The sequence below is a fragment of the Triturus cristatus genome, chromosome 1_2, assembly GCF_964204655.1.
Source record: "Triturus cristatus chromosome 1_2, aTriCri1.1, whole genome shotgun sequence".
Lineage (NCBI taxonomy): Eukaryota > Metazoa > Chordata > Amphibia > Caudata > Salamandridae > Triturus > Triturus cristatus.
In genome coordinates this window covers 771752192-771767113 of record NC_140580.1, presented here as the reverse complement: position 1 = coordinate 771767113, position 14922 = coordinate 771752192, and the positions used below count along the sequence as shown (strand labels likewise).

The 14922-nt window shown below is 43.4% G+C and overlaps 1 protein-coding gene across 1 annotated transcript in view; it reads left to right on the top strand.

The window, feature by feature from the left end:
- Window positions 1–5940: 5940 nt before the first annotated feature.
- Window positions 5941–14922, top strand: part of LOC146868007 (uncharacterized) — a 170190-nt gene continuing 161208 nt past the window's right edge. Inside the window, exon 1 of the mRNA XM_085615163.1 lies at window positions 5941–6021. Within this exon, the coding sequence (XP_085471289.1) occupies window positions 5997–6021 (25 nt within the window). The 5' untranslated portion in view covers window positions 5941–5996. The remainder of the gene's footprint in view (window positions 6022–14922) is intronic.

The following is a 14922-nucleotide window of genomic DNA, read 5'->3' as shown; positions in this document are numbered from 1 at the left end:
TTTGCTTGTTTTGTGTTTTTTTTTATTACTGTTTGTTTGCACAAAAATGCTGTACCCATTACTTCTAATTTAAGCCTGACTGCTTTTGTGCCAATCTGCCCGTAGGTTAAGCACAGGTTAATGTAGTGACTTCTGTGATTGATCCTGGCAAGGATTGTGGCTCTTGCTTAAAAGGGTTCTCACCCCCCCAACCATTAACCTACTTTCTTACAAGTTCTATTTTTGCTATGTCATGTAATCCAGTGACATTGACATAAAAATATTGTGAGCTCAGGAGAAGTTGGTTTCTCTTTTCCCTTGCAAAAGCAATAAGTGGATAGGAGTATGAAAGATAAGTCAAAGATTAAGGGGCTAATTTACAAGCTCCTTGTGTCACATTTTCCCATATTAAAAATAACGCACCAGCGGCGCAAGGGACTTGCAAATAAGCCCCTAAATATTTACATAATCTCTGCTACAATCCAGTCACCTATATTTAGGTGACAGCCGCTGAAGATTGCTGTCCCCTTCCACCTAATTACAAAGAATTGCCCTTCAGATTCTAAATGAGAAAGAGAAAGGGATATCTATTAAGGGACTGAATTACACTATGTGTAACTGGAAACCCTTTGGCTAAGATCCCGGCTTCACCACCTGACCAAATTGTGCAATTTTAGGCAAATCACTTTACTTCACTGCACCTCATTCCCTTGACCAGACAACCTGAGAGCACCGTGAAGTGATTCAGTTCAGTGTGTGCACTCTACAAAAACGTCTGTAGTATATGATTTAATTAGACAATAATGTTTCTCAACAAATAATAATCATGTTTCCCATATCAATTTTGCATATCTCAAACCCAGGCTCCTAGTTCACTCATGGCAACGTTCTTAGGGCATTGGGTATTCTGGAACTTTTCTAAATTCATGTTTAGAAAATGCTGCTTTTACTATAAGTCATGGTGTGTAGTAATATCTAATGTCCTAAATATACACACACATTTTTTTGAAAGTTTTCATTTTAAAGAGCTTTTATCATTACATTTTTGTGTGATTGACATGCACAATTTTTCAGTGCCTCAGCTCCTGTTTTGGCATTTATGGAAAGGCCAATCCCCTGATTCGGTTCTGTACTTTCTATGAATTTTTGGTCCCAGTGCTTGCGTCGCTTTCATCCTGTAACCAAAATTTGTACTTTGAACATTAAGACTTCTTCAAGAGAACGTATCCAGGCTATTTCCATTTTTCGGAACAGTGATGAGATTTGGGCCTTTTTAGGTCGTGCCTAGAGACAGCTCACATGCGCTGCTCTACGAGGCATGCTGTATTGCAGTATGTGCTTGTAGCCCCGCTCACTCTCTGCCCATGTTTGTCATTGGCTTGTGTCATTGTCCTTCAATAATGCTGGCTTCTGATTGGTTAATAGGCTTGTTAGTCCCTCCTTAATACCACCTTGTCTTCATTTGTAACCTCCCATGAAAACTGTCCCTTTTACTTCACTTGTTACACGTATGCTTTAATTAGAGCCTGGGAGCACTATTTTATTAATTGGCTTTTTTCTGCCTGCTGTTGCAGACAGGACACGCTTTCTCTCACATTGCTTTTTTTTATTTAAGCAGCATGGCTGCCTCAGATGGGATAATGGCGGACGTGCTTTTATTTTACCTGAACATGGGCACGCTTTTTTTGTTATAGTGGATCCTCAGCTGTCCATTGATGTCACCACGGCTGTACGACTTTAAACATATAATTGTTCACATTTCAAGCAGCTGTGTACTGTTTCACTTAGGTAGTTTATGATTCTCATTAGGGACATCTAGGAGCAGCTTGCAGTACTGCACCTTGACATGCAGTGCTGGTGCCCTGCTCACTAGAGACCTCTAGGAGCAGCTTGCGGTACTGCACTGAGACATACAATGCTGGTTCCTGGCTCACTATGCAAGCATTTGCAATGCACTAGGTCTTGCACTACTGAAAGTATGAGCTATTGGTGTTGCATTATTATTTGAAACGTCAATATCTCAAACTATCCGTAATGGGAAACTATTGCATTGCAAATGCTTGTTTATTACAGCACCGGGTCTCAGAAAAAAAAGTAAGAGTCTACCAGTTATACAATGTAGTGGCAGTCTAGAAGCATGTCCATCACTGCTTTTTTAATCTTTAAATTCTGGAATTTGAAGTATTTTAAATTATAAAAATAGGGCTCAAATTACAAAGTAAACGAGCATTGGCAAAGACAGTAGCTCTTGCTATTTTTAAAGGAGGCATGGCGGTGACATTTTTTTCAGAAAATCAGCACCTTCCTGATGCAGGCTTCAGTACTTTAGATGGTTACTAGCAGCCCTATAGGCATAACTTGAACTGAATTTTTCACAAAACTATCAACCCAGAACAGGCATAAGGACATATGCACTTTGGAGGTGGATGGTGAGGAAGGCTTGATTATAGAAAGTTGGGAATGGTAGGTGGGGTGGGTAGGTTATGTGTGGTAGGTTAGATATGGTAGGTTAGGTATGGTAGTTAAGTTATGGTAGGTAAGGTATTGAAGGTATGGCATGTACATGTGAATGGTAGTTATGGTCGGTAGGTATATATTTTAGGAAGATAGGTATGGTAGGTAAGTAGCATGTTAAGTTAGTAGGCATGGTATAAAGGTTTTGTAAGTAATGTAGGTAGGTATGTTAGGTTAAGTATGGGGGTGTTTAGGTATGATACTTAAGGTTTGATAGTTGTGGTAGGTATGAATGTATGATAGGTTAGTTATGGTAAATAAAGTGGGTTATGTATAATAGGTAGGTATAAATGGTAGATCGGTATTATACGTAAAGTGTAAGAGGTATCAGTAGTTATTGTAGGTAACTCAAGATGGCAATTATACAGTTATGATGCGTAAGTTTGTTAGGTATCCAAGGAAGGTTTGATGGGTTAGGTATGTTGGATTAAGTATGGTGGGTAGGTTAAGCATGATAGGTTAGGTATGGTAGGTAGGAAGAGAAGATTTAGTATGTTAGGTTCAGTATGGTAGGAAGGTTAGGTATGATAATTATGATAAGTTTGTATGAAATGTATGGCAGGTTTGTTATGAAGAGGGTAAATATGGCAGGTGGGTATTGGAGGTATGATAGGTTAGGTGTGGTAGGTGTGCTAAATTAGGTGGGGTATACTAGATAAAGTATAGTAGGTTGGTTATGGCAGGATATAATACACTTTTTGTCCGATAATTATATGTTTGCACTATTAAAGCATTTTTAGTGTCAATGCTTAAAATTGTAACAGTTATTGTAAAGAACAAAGACATATTATTAAACGTTGCAAAAAGAGACTGTAATTTTGCTGCATCTTCAATAAAGGATAGATGAACTCAGATGTTATTTTGTGAGCAAAAAAATCAGTAAAGCCAACAACCAAAGTAAAACCAATGCATGCTCCAGGGAAACCAGTGGATAGTAATGTGCCTATATTTTATGACAGTCTTAGGCATCCAAACAGCAGACAGCGAAGTCATAAATCCGCAATTACATTCTCCATATTTAGTTCACCTACTGGGACTCAGGTTCAGCTTACAGATCATGTTAAAGGACTACTTGATCCTCAAAATGTCATGGCCTGGACGGGCAGCCCATCCAATCAATGGCAGGGCGTGAAAAACATATGGAAGTCAAAGGCTGAAGATGGGTGACCCAAAATCGAGTCAGCAGCAGACTCGACTACGGAAACGCCCTCTACGCCGGAGCCTCATCCAAGCTCATCAACAGACTGCAAAGAATCCAGAACGCATCTGCACGCCTAATCCTCGACATCCCGCGGCGCGACCACATCACCCCCTACCTGAGGAACCTGCACTGGCTCCCCGTCGACAGAAGAATCTCCTTCAAGCTCCTAGTCCACACACACAAGGCACTCCACAAAACCAGCCCAGCCTATCTCAACAGTCGACTCTCCTTCTACGTACCCAACAGTAAAACTCCGCTCTGCTGACCTCGCCCTGGCAACGGTCCCGCGCATCCGCAGAACTACGACAAACCGAAGACCTGCTGACCTGGCTCTTCGAACAGTAGCAGCAGCACCCCCCCCCCCACACCCCCATCACCTTGAAACCCTCACGGGTAAGTAGTGCGCTTTACAAATGATGTGATTGATTGATTGATTGAAAGCCCACTTTCCCCATATACTTCTTTTTGCTGTATTAATGACAGGAGCTCTTGTAGGAGACAGCTGAAGCTGTCTGCAGCTAAACCTAGAAATAGGACTGAGCAGCAACCCATGCCTAACAGGCCAGCTTGGGGTCCTCACCCATCCATCAATGCATAAGTGTGGAATGCTGATCAGTGAGATCCTTGGTATAAGTGCCTTCAATGCGCATTTCTAGGGCGCTGCATTGGCATAGCTGGGCAGTGACTAGGGCTTGAGCGGCCTGCATTGCAATGGTGCTGATGATGTCAGTGATCCAGGAGGTGTAAGTCTAGATCGACTACAACAGGACCCCCAGGCTGGGTCCATGTCTTTCGGAAATGTGCTCGTGGACTTTAGGCTGCTGGGGTGTCTGGACGAATATTTCACTAGTCCTGATGCAGTTAGATGTCTGTCTGTACTAAAGGCATTAACAAACCTCGGCCTGTGTGAGGTCTGTCTGTTCCGACTATGTTAATAGACCTCAGGCTCTGTGATGTCTGTCTGTATTGAATGTGTTAATGTTTCCTTGCTCTGTGAGATGTCTGCCCTCACTGTCTTAGTAGTTCTCCAGCTGTGTGGTGTACGCTTTTATTAATATTCGGGCTCTGTAATTTCTCACCCTATTGCGTCAATTGCATTTCAGCTGTGTTGACGCCTGTCCAGATTCTGTGAACACTAGTCTTTCCGCTGTTTGATGTCTGTCCTGAAAGTATTAATGGACCTGTCCCCTCGGACTGCAAGATGTCTGTTTGCTAGAAAGTGTTAGAGTGCTCGAATTGTGTGAGCCTGGCCGACTGTTGCCTTGGGGTACGTGATGTCTGTCCCTAACGAAATAATGATCTTTGGGCTGTTTGATGTCTGCCCTAAATGTGTGAGTAGTCATTCGGCTGCGTGATGTTGTCCTGAAAATGTTAATATATATTTCGGGGCAGATTTCTGTTTGACTTGCGCCTCATTTACGCCGCCGTTGCGTCACTTTTTTGACGCAGCAGCGGCGCAAATCCTGCGCCATGGTGCGGGGTATTTACAAGGTGACGCATCTGGGAGATGCGTCACGTTGTAAAGCCCTGCGCCACATGTAGGCGTTCCAGGGCAGGTGGGGGCGTTCCGGCGCAGGAACGCCTCCTAAAAGTGGCTGAGTGAAATCTACAAGATTTCACTCAGTCACTTTTGAGCCCATGCTGCGTCAAAACCCTGCGCCTGCTTAAAGCAGGCGTAAGGATTGACGCAGCATTTTGCATATAGGGCCCCCCAGAGCATTGCTGGAGCTGCGTCGCGCTTGCGACACAACTCCAGCAATGCGCCACTTTTACGGCACACATGCGTGACGCATCTGTGCCGTTTTTGCCCCATGGTGCGCCACATTGTAAATGCGGCGCATCCATGGTGGTGAAGCTGTGGCGCACAATAACTGGCGCATCCCTGCTGATATGCAGGGATGCCTCAGTTATTATAAATATGCCCCTTCGAGTTGTCTGATACCTTGCTTACTTGAAAGTGGTAATTGAATTCGGTCTGTATGATGTTTGTCCCAAATGTGTTAATCAGCCTAGGCTGTCTGATGGCTGCAGTAAACGTGTTATTAGTCATCGGGCTGTACTGTGGTCTGGAGACTGAGCGTATGTTTTTAATGACTCTGTTAATGGCCCTCTGTGTCTTTGTCTGTGCGGAATGCGTGAATAGTCGTCGCGCTGCTCCAGGTCTGGTGTGTGTGCCTCAGTCCGACTGTCTTCGGCGCTGCGGCCGGCATTTCCCCGGCGCTGTCAGTCTCCAGGGAGACGCGGGCTCCGGCCTGACTGCAAACAAACAAGGGCTGCGCTCGAGGAAGGAGCGCGTGCGTTCATGCATGCAGCCGAGGAGAGTGCGGGTGAGTGTAATGCAAGGCTCCGAGTGTGAGGCCTGGCTATAGCAACACCTAATCCACCGTCTAGGCACCTCTGGGGGTAATGCCCGCTTCTGCCACGGGCACGGAGGATGTGTCTGACGGTCAGTGTGTATGTCAAATCACAGCACCTACCGGTGACTCTATAGGTCCCTGCGGACAACTCTAATGACTACTACGGTTGTCTTGAAGTCACTGCAGGCTCACTCACGGAACCTGTCTCTCATCAGCCATTTGATTAACTCTTAAATACCGCGGATGTCTGACGATAACTGGATGTTTTTTAATGGTCTACAGGGAGTCTCCGGTCTTGCCTATGGGATTCTCGAATAAGAGCGTGTGTGTGTGTGTGTGGAGGAGGGGGGGGGGGACGGAGAGGGAGAGAGAGAAGGGAGAAGGGGGCAAAAAGAGAGAGAGAAAGATGGCCAGGGTGTGTTTATGACTTTCACCGGAATTTTGTCTTATAATGCGAGTGTGTCATGCTCACTGGTTGTGTGACTGGCGGTCACTGAGTACGTTTGTAAGGGGCACTGTGTCTGATGGCTGAGCAGGCGTTTGATAGTCACTGCATCCACTGTCACCGCCTTGATCAGTTCCATCTCCTGAAGTACAGTCCAAGTTTAACTGAGGGTGAGTTTGAGATTCTCGCTGTCCTCTGAATCTGTCCACGTGAGTGACTGTCACAGATGATCTCTTATGATCACTTTTGATAATGCTGATTCTGTCAATTAGTGTTAGTGTAGAAATGGTGCTCCCTAGCGCCTCTAAGCGCCCGTCTAAGGTCACTCCAGGTCTCACTGAAGAGCAGTGCAACGACCCTGGCTCTCACTGGTTCGCTCTGTTATAGTTGCTGAGTGTGTTAAAGTGGCTTTCTGCAGGTGTCTTTGATTATCTGTCTATTCGTCCCTACAGGTGTATTTGAGTGTCAGTGAGGGTGTCTATGGTGGACACTGTGAGTCTGCTAGTCACTCCTGGTGTTTCTATAGTGATGTTGAGTTTCTCTTCTGATTACGGTGGGTCTCTCCGATGTCGCAGTTGGTATTTCTGGTGGCTGGGGGGATCTCTACCTTCCAATCACAGGGTAGCTTGATGCCTACTTTCTTGAAAGCTTGAGACAAGAGAAGGAAGCGCTCAGTAGTCCAGTTGCAATTTTCTCCAGTTTATCCCAATAAATGGCAGGTCTTGGGTTAAAGAAGAGGTGCACGTTTCGTGCCTTACAGCAGCCATATTCAGCAAACCCTGCAACGCCTGCCAATCACCACCCTAGTTGTGCTTATTTGAGTAGTGGGACAGTTATCGCTAGAGCTACCATACCTGTCGTCTTACCCATATCCTCTTACTAACCCCATACAACTCACCTTCAAAATAAACCCTTTCACCGTAACCTGTCTGTTTCCTCCTTATTTATATGGTGCCCAAAAGTAACGTAACTTCCTTTTCCATGAAAAAAAGCATACTTAGCAGACAATCTGCCCCACCACATTACTTTCAAATCAGTGTCAGTCTTGCCCGAGCAATGAAGACATTTAAATATTATAAATTCCACGAGGGCCATTTAGACTATAGCAGATGCCCCCCCCCCCCCCCAGGTCAGGGGAAGCTCTGGCCTTGACCCCTCCGATGGAAGACTCCCCACCATATTTTCAGGTCACCAATTGCCTGGCAGGATTCTACTTAATGAAAGTGCATTCTTCTCCGTATTGGAAGTACTTCCGCCATTGTGGTAAATGCACTTTCATTTCTGATGAATGCCACCTTGTTGATTGCCCCACTTTCATTTTTGTTAAATGCTATTGCAATGTACCTGGCAGGCAGCGAGCTTTGTCTCCGTGTGTTAGGGATATTTGAATATGTTCCTTCCCAGGACCACCACCTCTCTCATGTTGGTCATGGCAAGAAAAAAGAGTTACAGTTGCCCAGCCGACACAGCACGGTGTGAGATTCACTACGACCAGGCAGCCCAAAAGTGGACCAGCCGACAAGCCCAAAGTGTTTGTTTACTTCAATACCCATTTCCAGGGCCCCTGGAATCACGTGATTCTGCAGCCGTCGTTTTTCTACATAAATATTGATTTTCCTCTGTTGACCCATAATACAAAATCTGATGTATAATTTGAGGACCCCAAGAACAAAAAAACTGTTCCCAGTGAAAACACTGCCTTTGAAATGTAACAGGTAGCTCCCACATATTGAAAAAAAATTACGGTCAGTTTCACAGGTTGATTATTGCACTCCTGGATTAAAGAGGCAGGATTTATTTTGAGATAGGGTTAGGGTGACAAGATCGTGAGACCCAAAAACCGGGACATTTCGCAAAAATAGAGGAAGGACTACATATTTACATCAATAAAGTGCCACAGGAGTTGGCCTAACGGCCAGGGCGCTCGACCACGAACCTGAGGAACTGGGTTCGAGTCTTGGTAATGACGCTAAACATCCTGTGATTCTGGGCAAATCACTTAATCTCCCTGTGCCTAACAAAAACATGAATGTGTCCTCATGTAACCTAACTAGTGCTATGTAAAGTGCTCTGATACCTGATAGGATTCGAGTCAAATTCGCGCTATGTAAAACTCTGCAACAAAAAAGGATGACAGCCTTCATCGAAACACAGAAGAGGCACTAAGAAAATAAATAAAATGTACTTTTTATACCTGTTCATTAAATTGCTTACTCATAACAGCTGCTTACTAGACTTGCTTTGGAACACCTAAAAAAGTGCCTCTCACTGTTTCAGTTTACCCTCTCAAAAAACCCGGACATGAGCCACTTTTACCGAAATCTGCCAGGACAACTGTGAAAACCCGGGACTGTACGGGCAAATCCGGGACGCCTGGTCACCCTAGATCAGGGGTACTCACAAACTTTCTCTCAGGGGCCAAATTTACAGTGTGGTTTGTGGCCGAGGGCCGCACTGGTGGGGGCAAGGTCAGTGGCGGAGGGGGCGGGGCTAGTGCAAAAAAAAACTGTGTCCATGAGGTTGAACACAGGCCCCTGCAGTGGACGCCTTGGTCCACTGAGCCACCAAACCTGGCATACGCACATCTCTCTCTCTCTCTCTCTCTCTCTCTCTCTCTCTCTCTCTATCTCTCTCTCTCTCTCTCTCTCTTTGTGTCTGTCTCTCCCTCTCCCTGCCTGTCTCCCTCTCTCCCTCTCTCCCTCTCTCCCTCTGTCTCCCTCGTCCCCCTCTCTCCCTCTTCTTCCCTCCCTCCGTCTCCCTCCCTCTGTCACCCCGTCTCCCTCCGTCTCCCTCCCTCTCCCACCCTCCATCTCCCCATCTCCCTCCCTCTCCCTCCCTCCCTCTCTCCGTCTCCCTCCCCCTCCCTCCGTCTCTCTCTCTTCCTCCCTCCGTCTCCCTCTCCTTGTCTCCCTCTCCCTCCCTCCGTCCCCCTCTCTCCCTCCATCTCTCCCTCCCTATGTCTCCCTCTGTCTCCCTCCCTTTCTCCCACCCTCCATGTCTCCCCGCCTCCCTCCCTCTCCCTCCATCCGTCTCCCTGTCTCCCTCAATCCGTCTCCCCCCTCCCTCCATCTTACTTCCTCTGTCTCCCTCCCTCCGTCTCCCTCCCTCCATCTCTCTCTCCGTCTCCCTCCCTCCCTCCGTCTCCCTCCCTCTGTCTCCCTCCCTCCCCCTCCCTCTGTCTCCCTCCCTCCCTCTCCGGCTGTCTCCCTCTCTCCATCTGCCTCTCTCCGTGCCTGTTCCTGTCTCTGCCTCTACCTGCCTCTGCTTGCCTCCTGCCTTTATCTGTCAGTCTGTCCCTGTCTATCTATATCTCTCTCTGTCTCTGGGCCTCGGGCTGTGTCTACACGTCCCCGACACCAGCCCATAAACAGCCCTCCCACTCCCCCCTCTCCCTGTGTAATGTAAAAGCCAGCTCTCAGACCCTGCTGCCCTCCGTCACCACACCTGGCTCTCACTCCCTGCTGCCCCCGTCACCCTCTGCCATTTCACCCGGCTCTCACTCCTCGCGGGCTCACTCCCTGCTGCCCCCCCCCCTCACCTCACTGGGCACTCTCACCCTGCTGTCCTCTGTCACCTCACCCTGCATGTGTGGCAGCCCGGGCTGGGACAGCTTCCCGGGCTCACCGGAGAACTTCACGGGTCTTTAAAAGACCATTTACTTGCTAATGAGGCTTTGTTGTATTTCACCTCTTCTTAGCGCCCCTGCAACCATCAAAGCCTCGTTAACAAGCAAAAGGTCTTTTAAAGACCTGTGAAGTGCTCGGGTGCAGGGAAGCTCTCTCATCCCGGGCAGCCAAACACGACAGGGGCCTGTCTCCACTCTATCCTGGAATCTCCTGGCCCCCATAGAGCTGTCTCTCTCGAAGTCCAGCGGTGTTTGCTGACACACTTTGGAAAACAATAAAAAACCAAGGTACGATGTCTGCATGGTCCGCGGGCCGCCAAGGAAGGCTTGCAGGGCCGCTGGCGGCCCGCGGGCCGTACTCTGGGTACCCCTGCCCTAGATAGTGTTAATGCATCCGAATGATAGACTTAAGCATGGGATTTCAGGGACAATAGGAAAAAACAAGTTTGCAGTCTCAATCCCTGCGATTCACAAAATGACCAGGTTTACCACTGCAATAAAGTGCTGGGAAATGTACAAAATCCCTTTTAAGAGTGGGGAAAGCCATTCTGGACTCTCAAAAGAGGTTTTGCGTGTAGTAATGAATCAAAATTAGGACAGAAAGCGAAAGGGTCAGCTCCTCGTAGCTTTGATTCACTATGATATGTGTCAATAGTTTGCCAGTTGATCATATACCAACACTTCAAAGAACGTGATATCTGATATGCAAAGGGAAGCTGTCCCTGGAGGAGAACTTCTCCTTTGTGAATTGTCAGGCACTTTCAGCTTGAGCAGACAGTGGCCCACTGGACCAATGCTTGCTCCTCACAATATCTTCCTAAACAGGAAACATGTGTTTTTTAAAGTAGCACTTTTTCCTTTATGGGACAAGGGCTTTTTTAAAAAAAAACTTGGGTGTGCTTTGATACAATCATCAAAATGTCCCTAATGGGAAACATAAACCAAAAAATAATTTCATGGGCTACACAGTATTATTCATAGTGTAATGATACTAAAAACTGGTAAAAAAAGAAAAAGGAAAAGAGAGAGAGAGGAGACAAAACAGACAACAGAGCCAGAGTATGCAAATGAATCAATTTATATTTTCCCCAAAAGTTGTGATGTATACACATTGTTGAAGAAAACACGGTTGCTCTATGATCTGCAAAAAAATGTGGGAAAATGTGCTTGTGCAAAGGGGACAGTTAGGAGTGATATTTTAACAATATACGCTAAAATGCATTAGCAGTGCACACATGCAACTGCATGTAGCCTGTCTGCGATGAATGTAGTAAAGATGATATCCATGTACTTGTCTTGCCGTCGAGAGGGAGAACCTTGCAACACTGTAGCGTGAGCGCCCATTTGGATGCATACAATATTTCTTGAATAATGTGTATATATTACCAATTTATTTGAAATTATACAACGATTCATTTGCATACCCTTTGGCTCTGTTGTCTGTTTTGTCTCCTCTCTCGCTCTTTTCCTTGTGTTTTTTGACCAGTTTTTAGGATCATTACACTATGAATAATACTGTGAAGTCCATGAAAATTAATTTTGTTTCACCGTCTGCAAATGGGTAATTTGCGATGTCACATATTACTACATAGGTCGCATTGCAAATTACTTTCCTCTACATAAACCATTCATTGTACACCTTTAACATTCCTGGTTTGCAAACTAGCGTGGTTACAAAGGTATCTTATACATTTGAGAAAGTTACTCTTGTAAATCTAATCTTACGCTTTTAAGTAGCTTTACTAGTTTTGGCTATTTGCTGCATGCAAGTGTAAAAGTACTCAAAAGTGATAACTTACATGTCTCCACCTCCGAAGAAGTGAGTTACCACAGCCAAAAAGGAGCAGTAGTTAGTTTAGCACCACCCATGACCAACCACTGATACTGCAACATCCTCTCATAGAAAATAATGGAGAAGGAATGGACTTAAAATAGAACCCCTTAGGAAATAATGTTAAATCAAATTATTGTGTTTTGAATAAAAAAACTATATATATATCACTGAAAAAACCATAGGTTTCACACATGTTATAGTTAGTGGAAATTTTACTGATAAAAAACCAATGAAATTGCCCCGTTATAGTTAGCGCAGGCAACTATAACTCACGCGACCGCAATCCTCTGCTGATGCTAATACTGTATTTAGACACTTATTTGCCCATGTCTTCTTCCATACATTTTTAGCTATACATATATTACAAATATTTTTTTTTCATAAAGACACATATGTCATCAGCAGAGGATTGCGGTCGCGTGAGTTATAGTTGCCTGCGCTAACTATAACGGGGCAATTTCATTGGTTTTTTATCAGTAAAATTTCCACTAACTATAACATGTGTGAAACCTATGGTTTTTTCAGTGAATTTGCAAGGTTTTTTAAATGCTAATTCCTAACTATAACGTGTGTGAAACCTATGGTTTTTTCAGTGAATTAGTACGGTTTTTTAAATGCTAAGTTTTTTTCCCTTATAATAAGCCCTGTACATTTGGTGGCCTACGGCCACCAAAAGCACAGGGGGTGGGGTAAGTGTGGATAGTGTTTTTTTCCATTGTAATAAGCCCAGCACATTTGGTGGCCTTCGGCCACCAAAAGCACAGGGGGTGGGGTAAGTGTGGATAGTGTTTTTTTTATTTTTATTTTTTTACCGTACGCTTACCGTAAGCGTACGGTAAGCGTACCCCGCGAAATTGCCGAAAAAAAAATAAAACCGTTTTTGCACTTGGGGGATGTTTGGGGACTCCCTCCACATGACTATGTGGGAGGGAGTTGTCAAAACAGCCCCTTTACATGTTTTTGGGCTTCCGATTTTAAAAATCTCTCTCAGTGCGAGAGACAAAATGGCGGCCGCCGCTTCCTGGTTTCGGCCGATTCGAATGTTTACTAAGATCTAAGAGCCAATCAGAATCGCGCTCGCGCACGCCACCGTACGCTTACCGTAAGCGTACGGTAAGCGTACCGTAAGCTGGCTCAGATATATATATTGATTTAAAGGCTATTTTCTCAGAATCTACCGAACAGATTTACACCAAACCTACAAAAGGCACTTCCTTGACCTAGGGACTACCTCTCTGCCAAATTTTGAGTAATTCTGTTCAGCCATTCGGGCTGTAGCTCGTTCTAAAGGTCCTATGGAAAAATGCATGGGAAAAATGCGTTTTGGGACCCCCCTTTTATCTCAGCCCCCGCTTGACGAATCCCCCCGAGACTTTCAGGGTAGGAGCGGAGCGTAGCGCCCCACCTATTTTGAGAAATTCGCGAGGATTCGTCGACCGGCGCCAAAGTTATTCAAAATAGAATGTTGAGGTTTTCCTATGGAAACGTGGTCCTAACTATAACTACCTACTGGCTATCGCCAGTAGGTAATATATATATATATATATATATATATATATATATATATATATATATATACATACATATATATACATACATTTAATGTTCAAAATGTCAATATAATTAATAAATAATATTCCAGAGAAAATATTTCAATAACCTTTTTTAATTTAAAAATGAATACAAATATGTTTTTTTAATTAATTACATCAGTTTAAGTTAATTCTATACATAACCTTTGCAATTTTTAATATATAAAACATAAATATAAACATTTCACATTAGGATGTATTTTTAAATAAATTTAAAAAAACAATGATAATTTAACATATTTAATTCAAAATTACATTAATAGTGCTGTTGCTTTTTTGTACTTGTTGAAAATTTAAAATAAGCATGTGAAATGTATTTGCATTGCTATTTAACATAAAAATATTTTTTACAAGTCTTTTTTAGGTTTAATAACCCTTAAAAGCGTTCCCTATACTTTGCCATAGGGAGATAGTTGTAAATTCATTTTATATCTCTATTTTAAATGTAAAACAAAATAAACAATGCTAAAGCACTATTAGCTCATTTTACATTTAAAATGTAATTATTTTGAATATATTACATTAAATGAAAATGCTTTTCAAAACTCGAAATTAATAAAAGATCCCACCTAAAGTAAAACATTGTACGTTTTTATGTATCAAATTATTATTAAAAATGTTGTATAGAAATAAACATAATTTTCATTATGTATTAATAGAAATTAAAGTTACATTCATTTCTACATTCCAAAAAGGTTAATAAAATATTTTACAATAAAATAATAAATATGATTATATACGTTTTTACAATAAATTAATTTTATTTATATATTTTTAACAAATTTAAATATTTAATTTGACATTATTTCCTTTGGGTTTTTCTATTAAGTCCCTACCCCATTATTTTCTGTAGGAAGATGTTGCACTATCACTGTTGGCCATGTATGTTGTGGCACTTACTCCAGCTCTGAGCTGGAGTACATTTACTACTATTTGGCATCCTTTTTGGTTATATTAATTTCAGAAGTGCAGCTTTGCTTCGCTTTCCAACAAACTCATGTTCACATTAAGGTGTTCAAAAAGCATAAGTTATTTCAAGAGGGAACTCCGTATTTAGAAAACTGACAAGCATTTAACACATCTTTTGACAATCTAAGCACTCAAATCTTAAGGAACTCATCAGCGAGGCACTTGGATAATAAATATGTTCAGTACGGTAGTGCATGCCTCTTTTAATGTGGTGTGAGCATAATTTCCCTTTTATATCATATGGTTTTACATACTTTGCCTTTCCCTACTGCATAATACAGTCAATCCTGTCACTAGGGGCCATATGTAGGTAACATACTATTTACCGATTCATAAATACCGAATTTTACCGATTCGGTATGTAAGAATCGGTAAATAGTATGTAGGTAAAAAATCGGTAAATTTT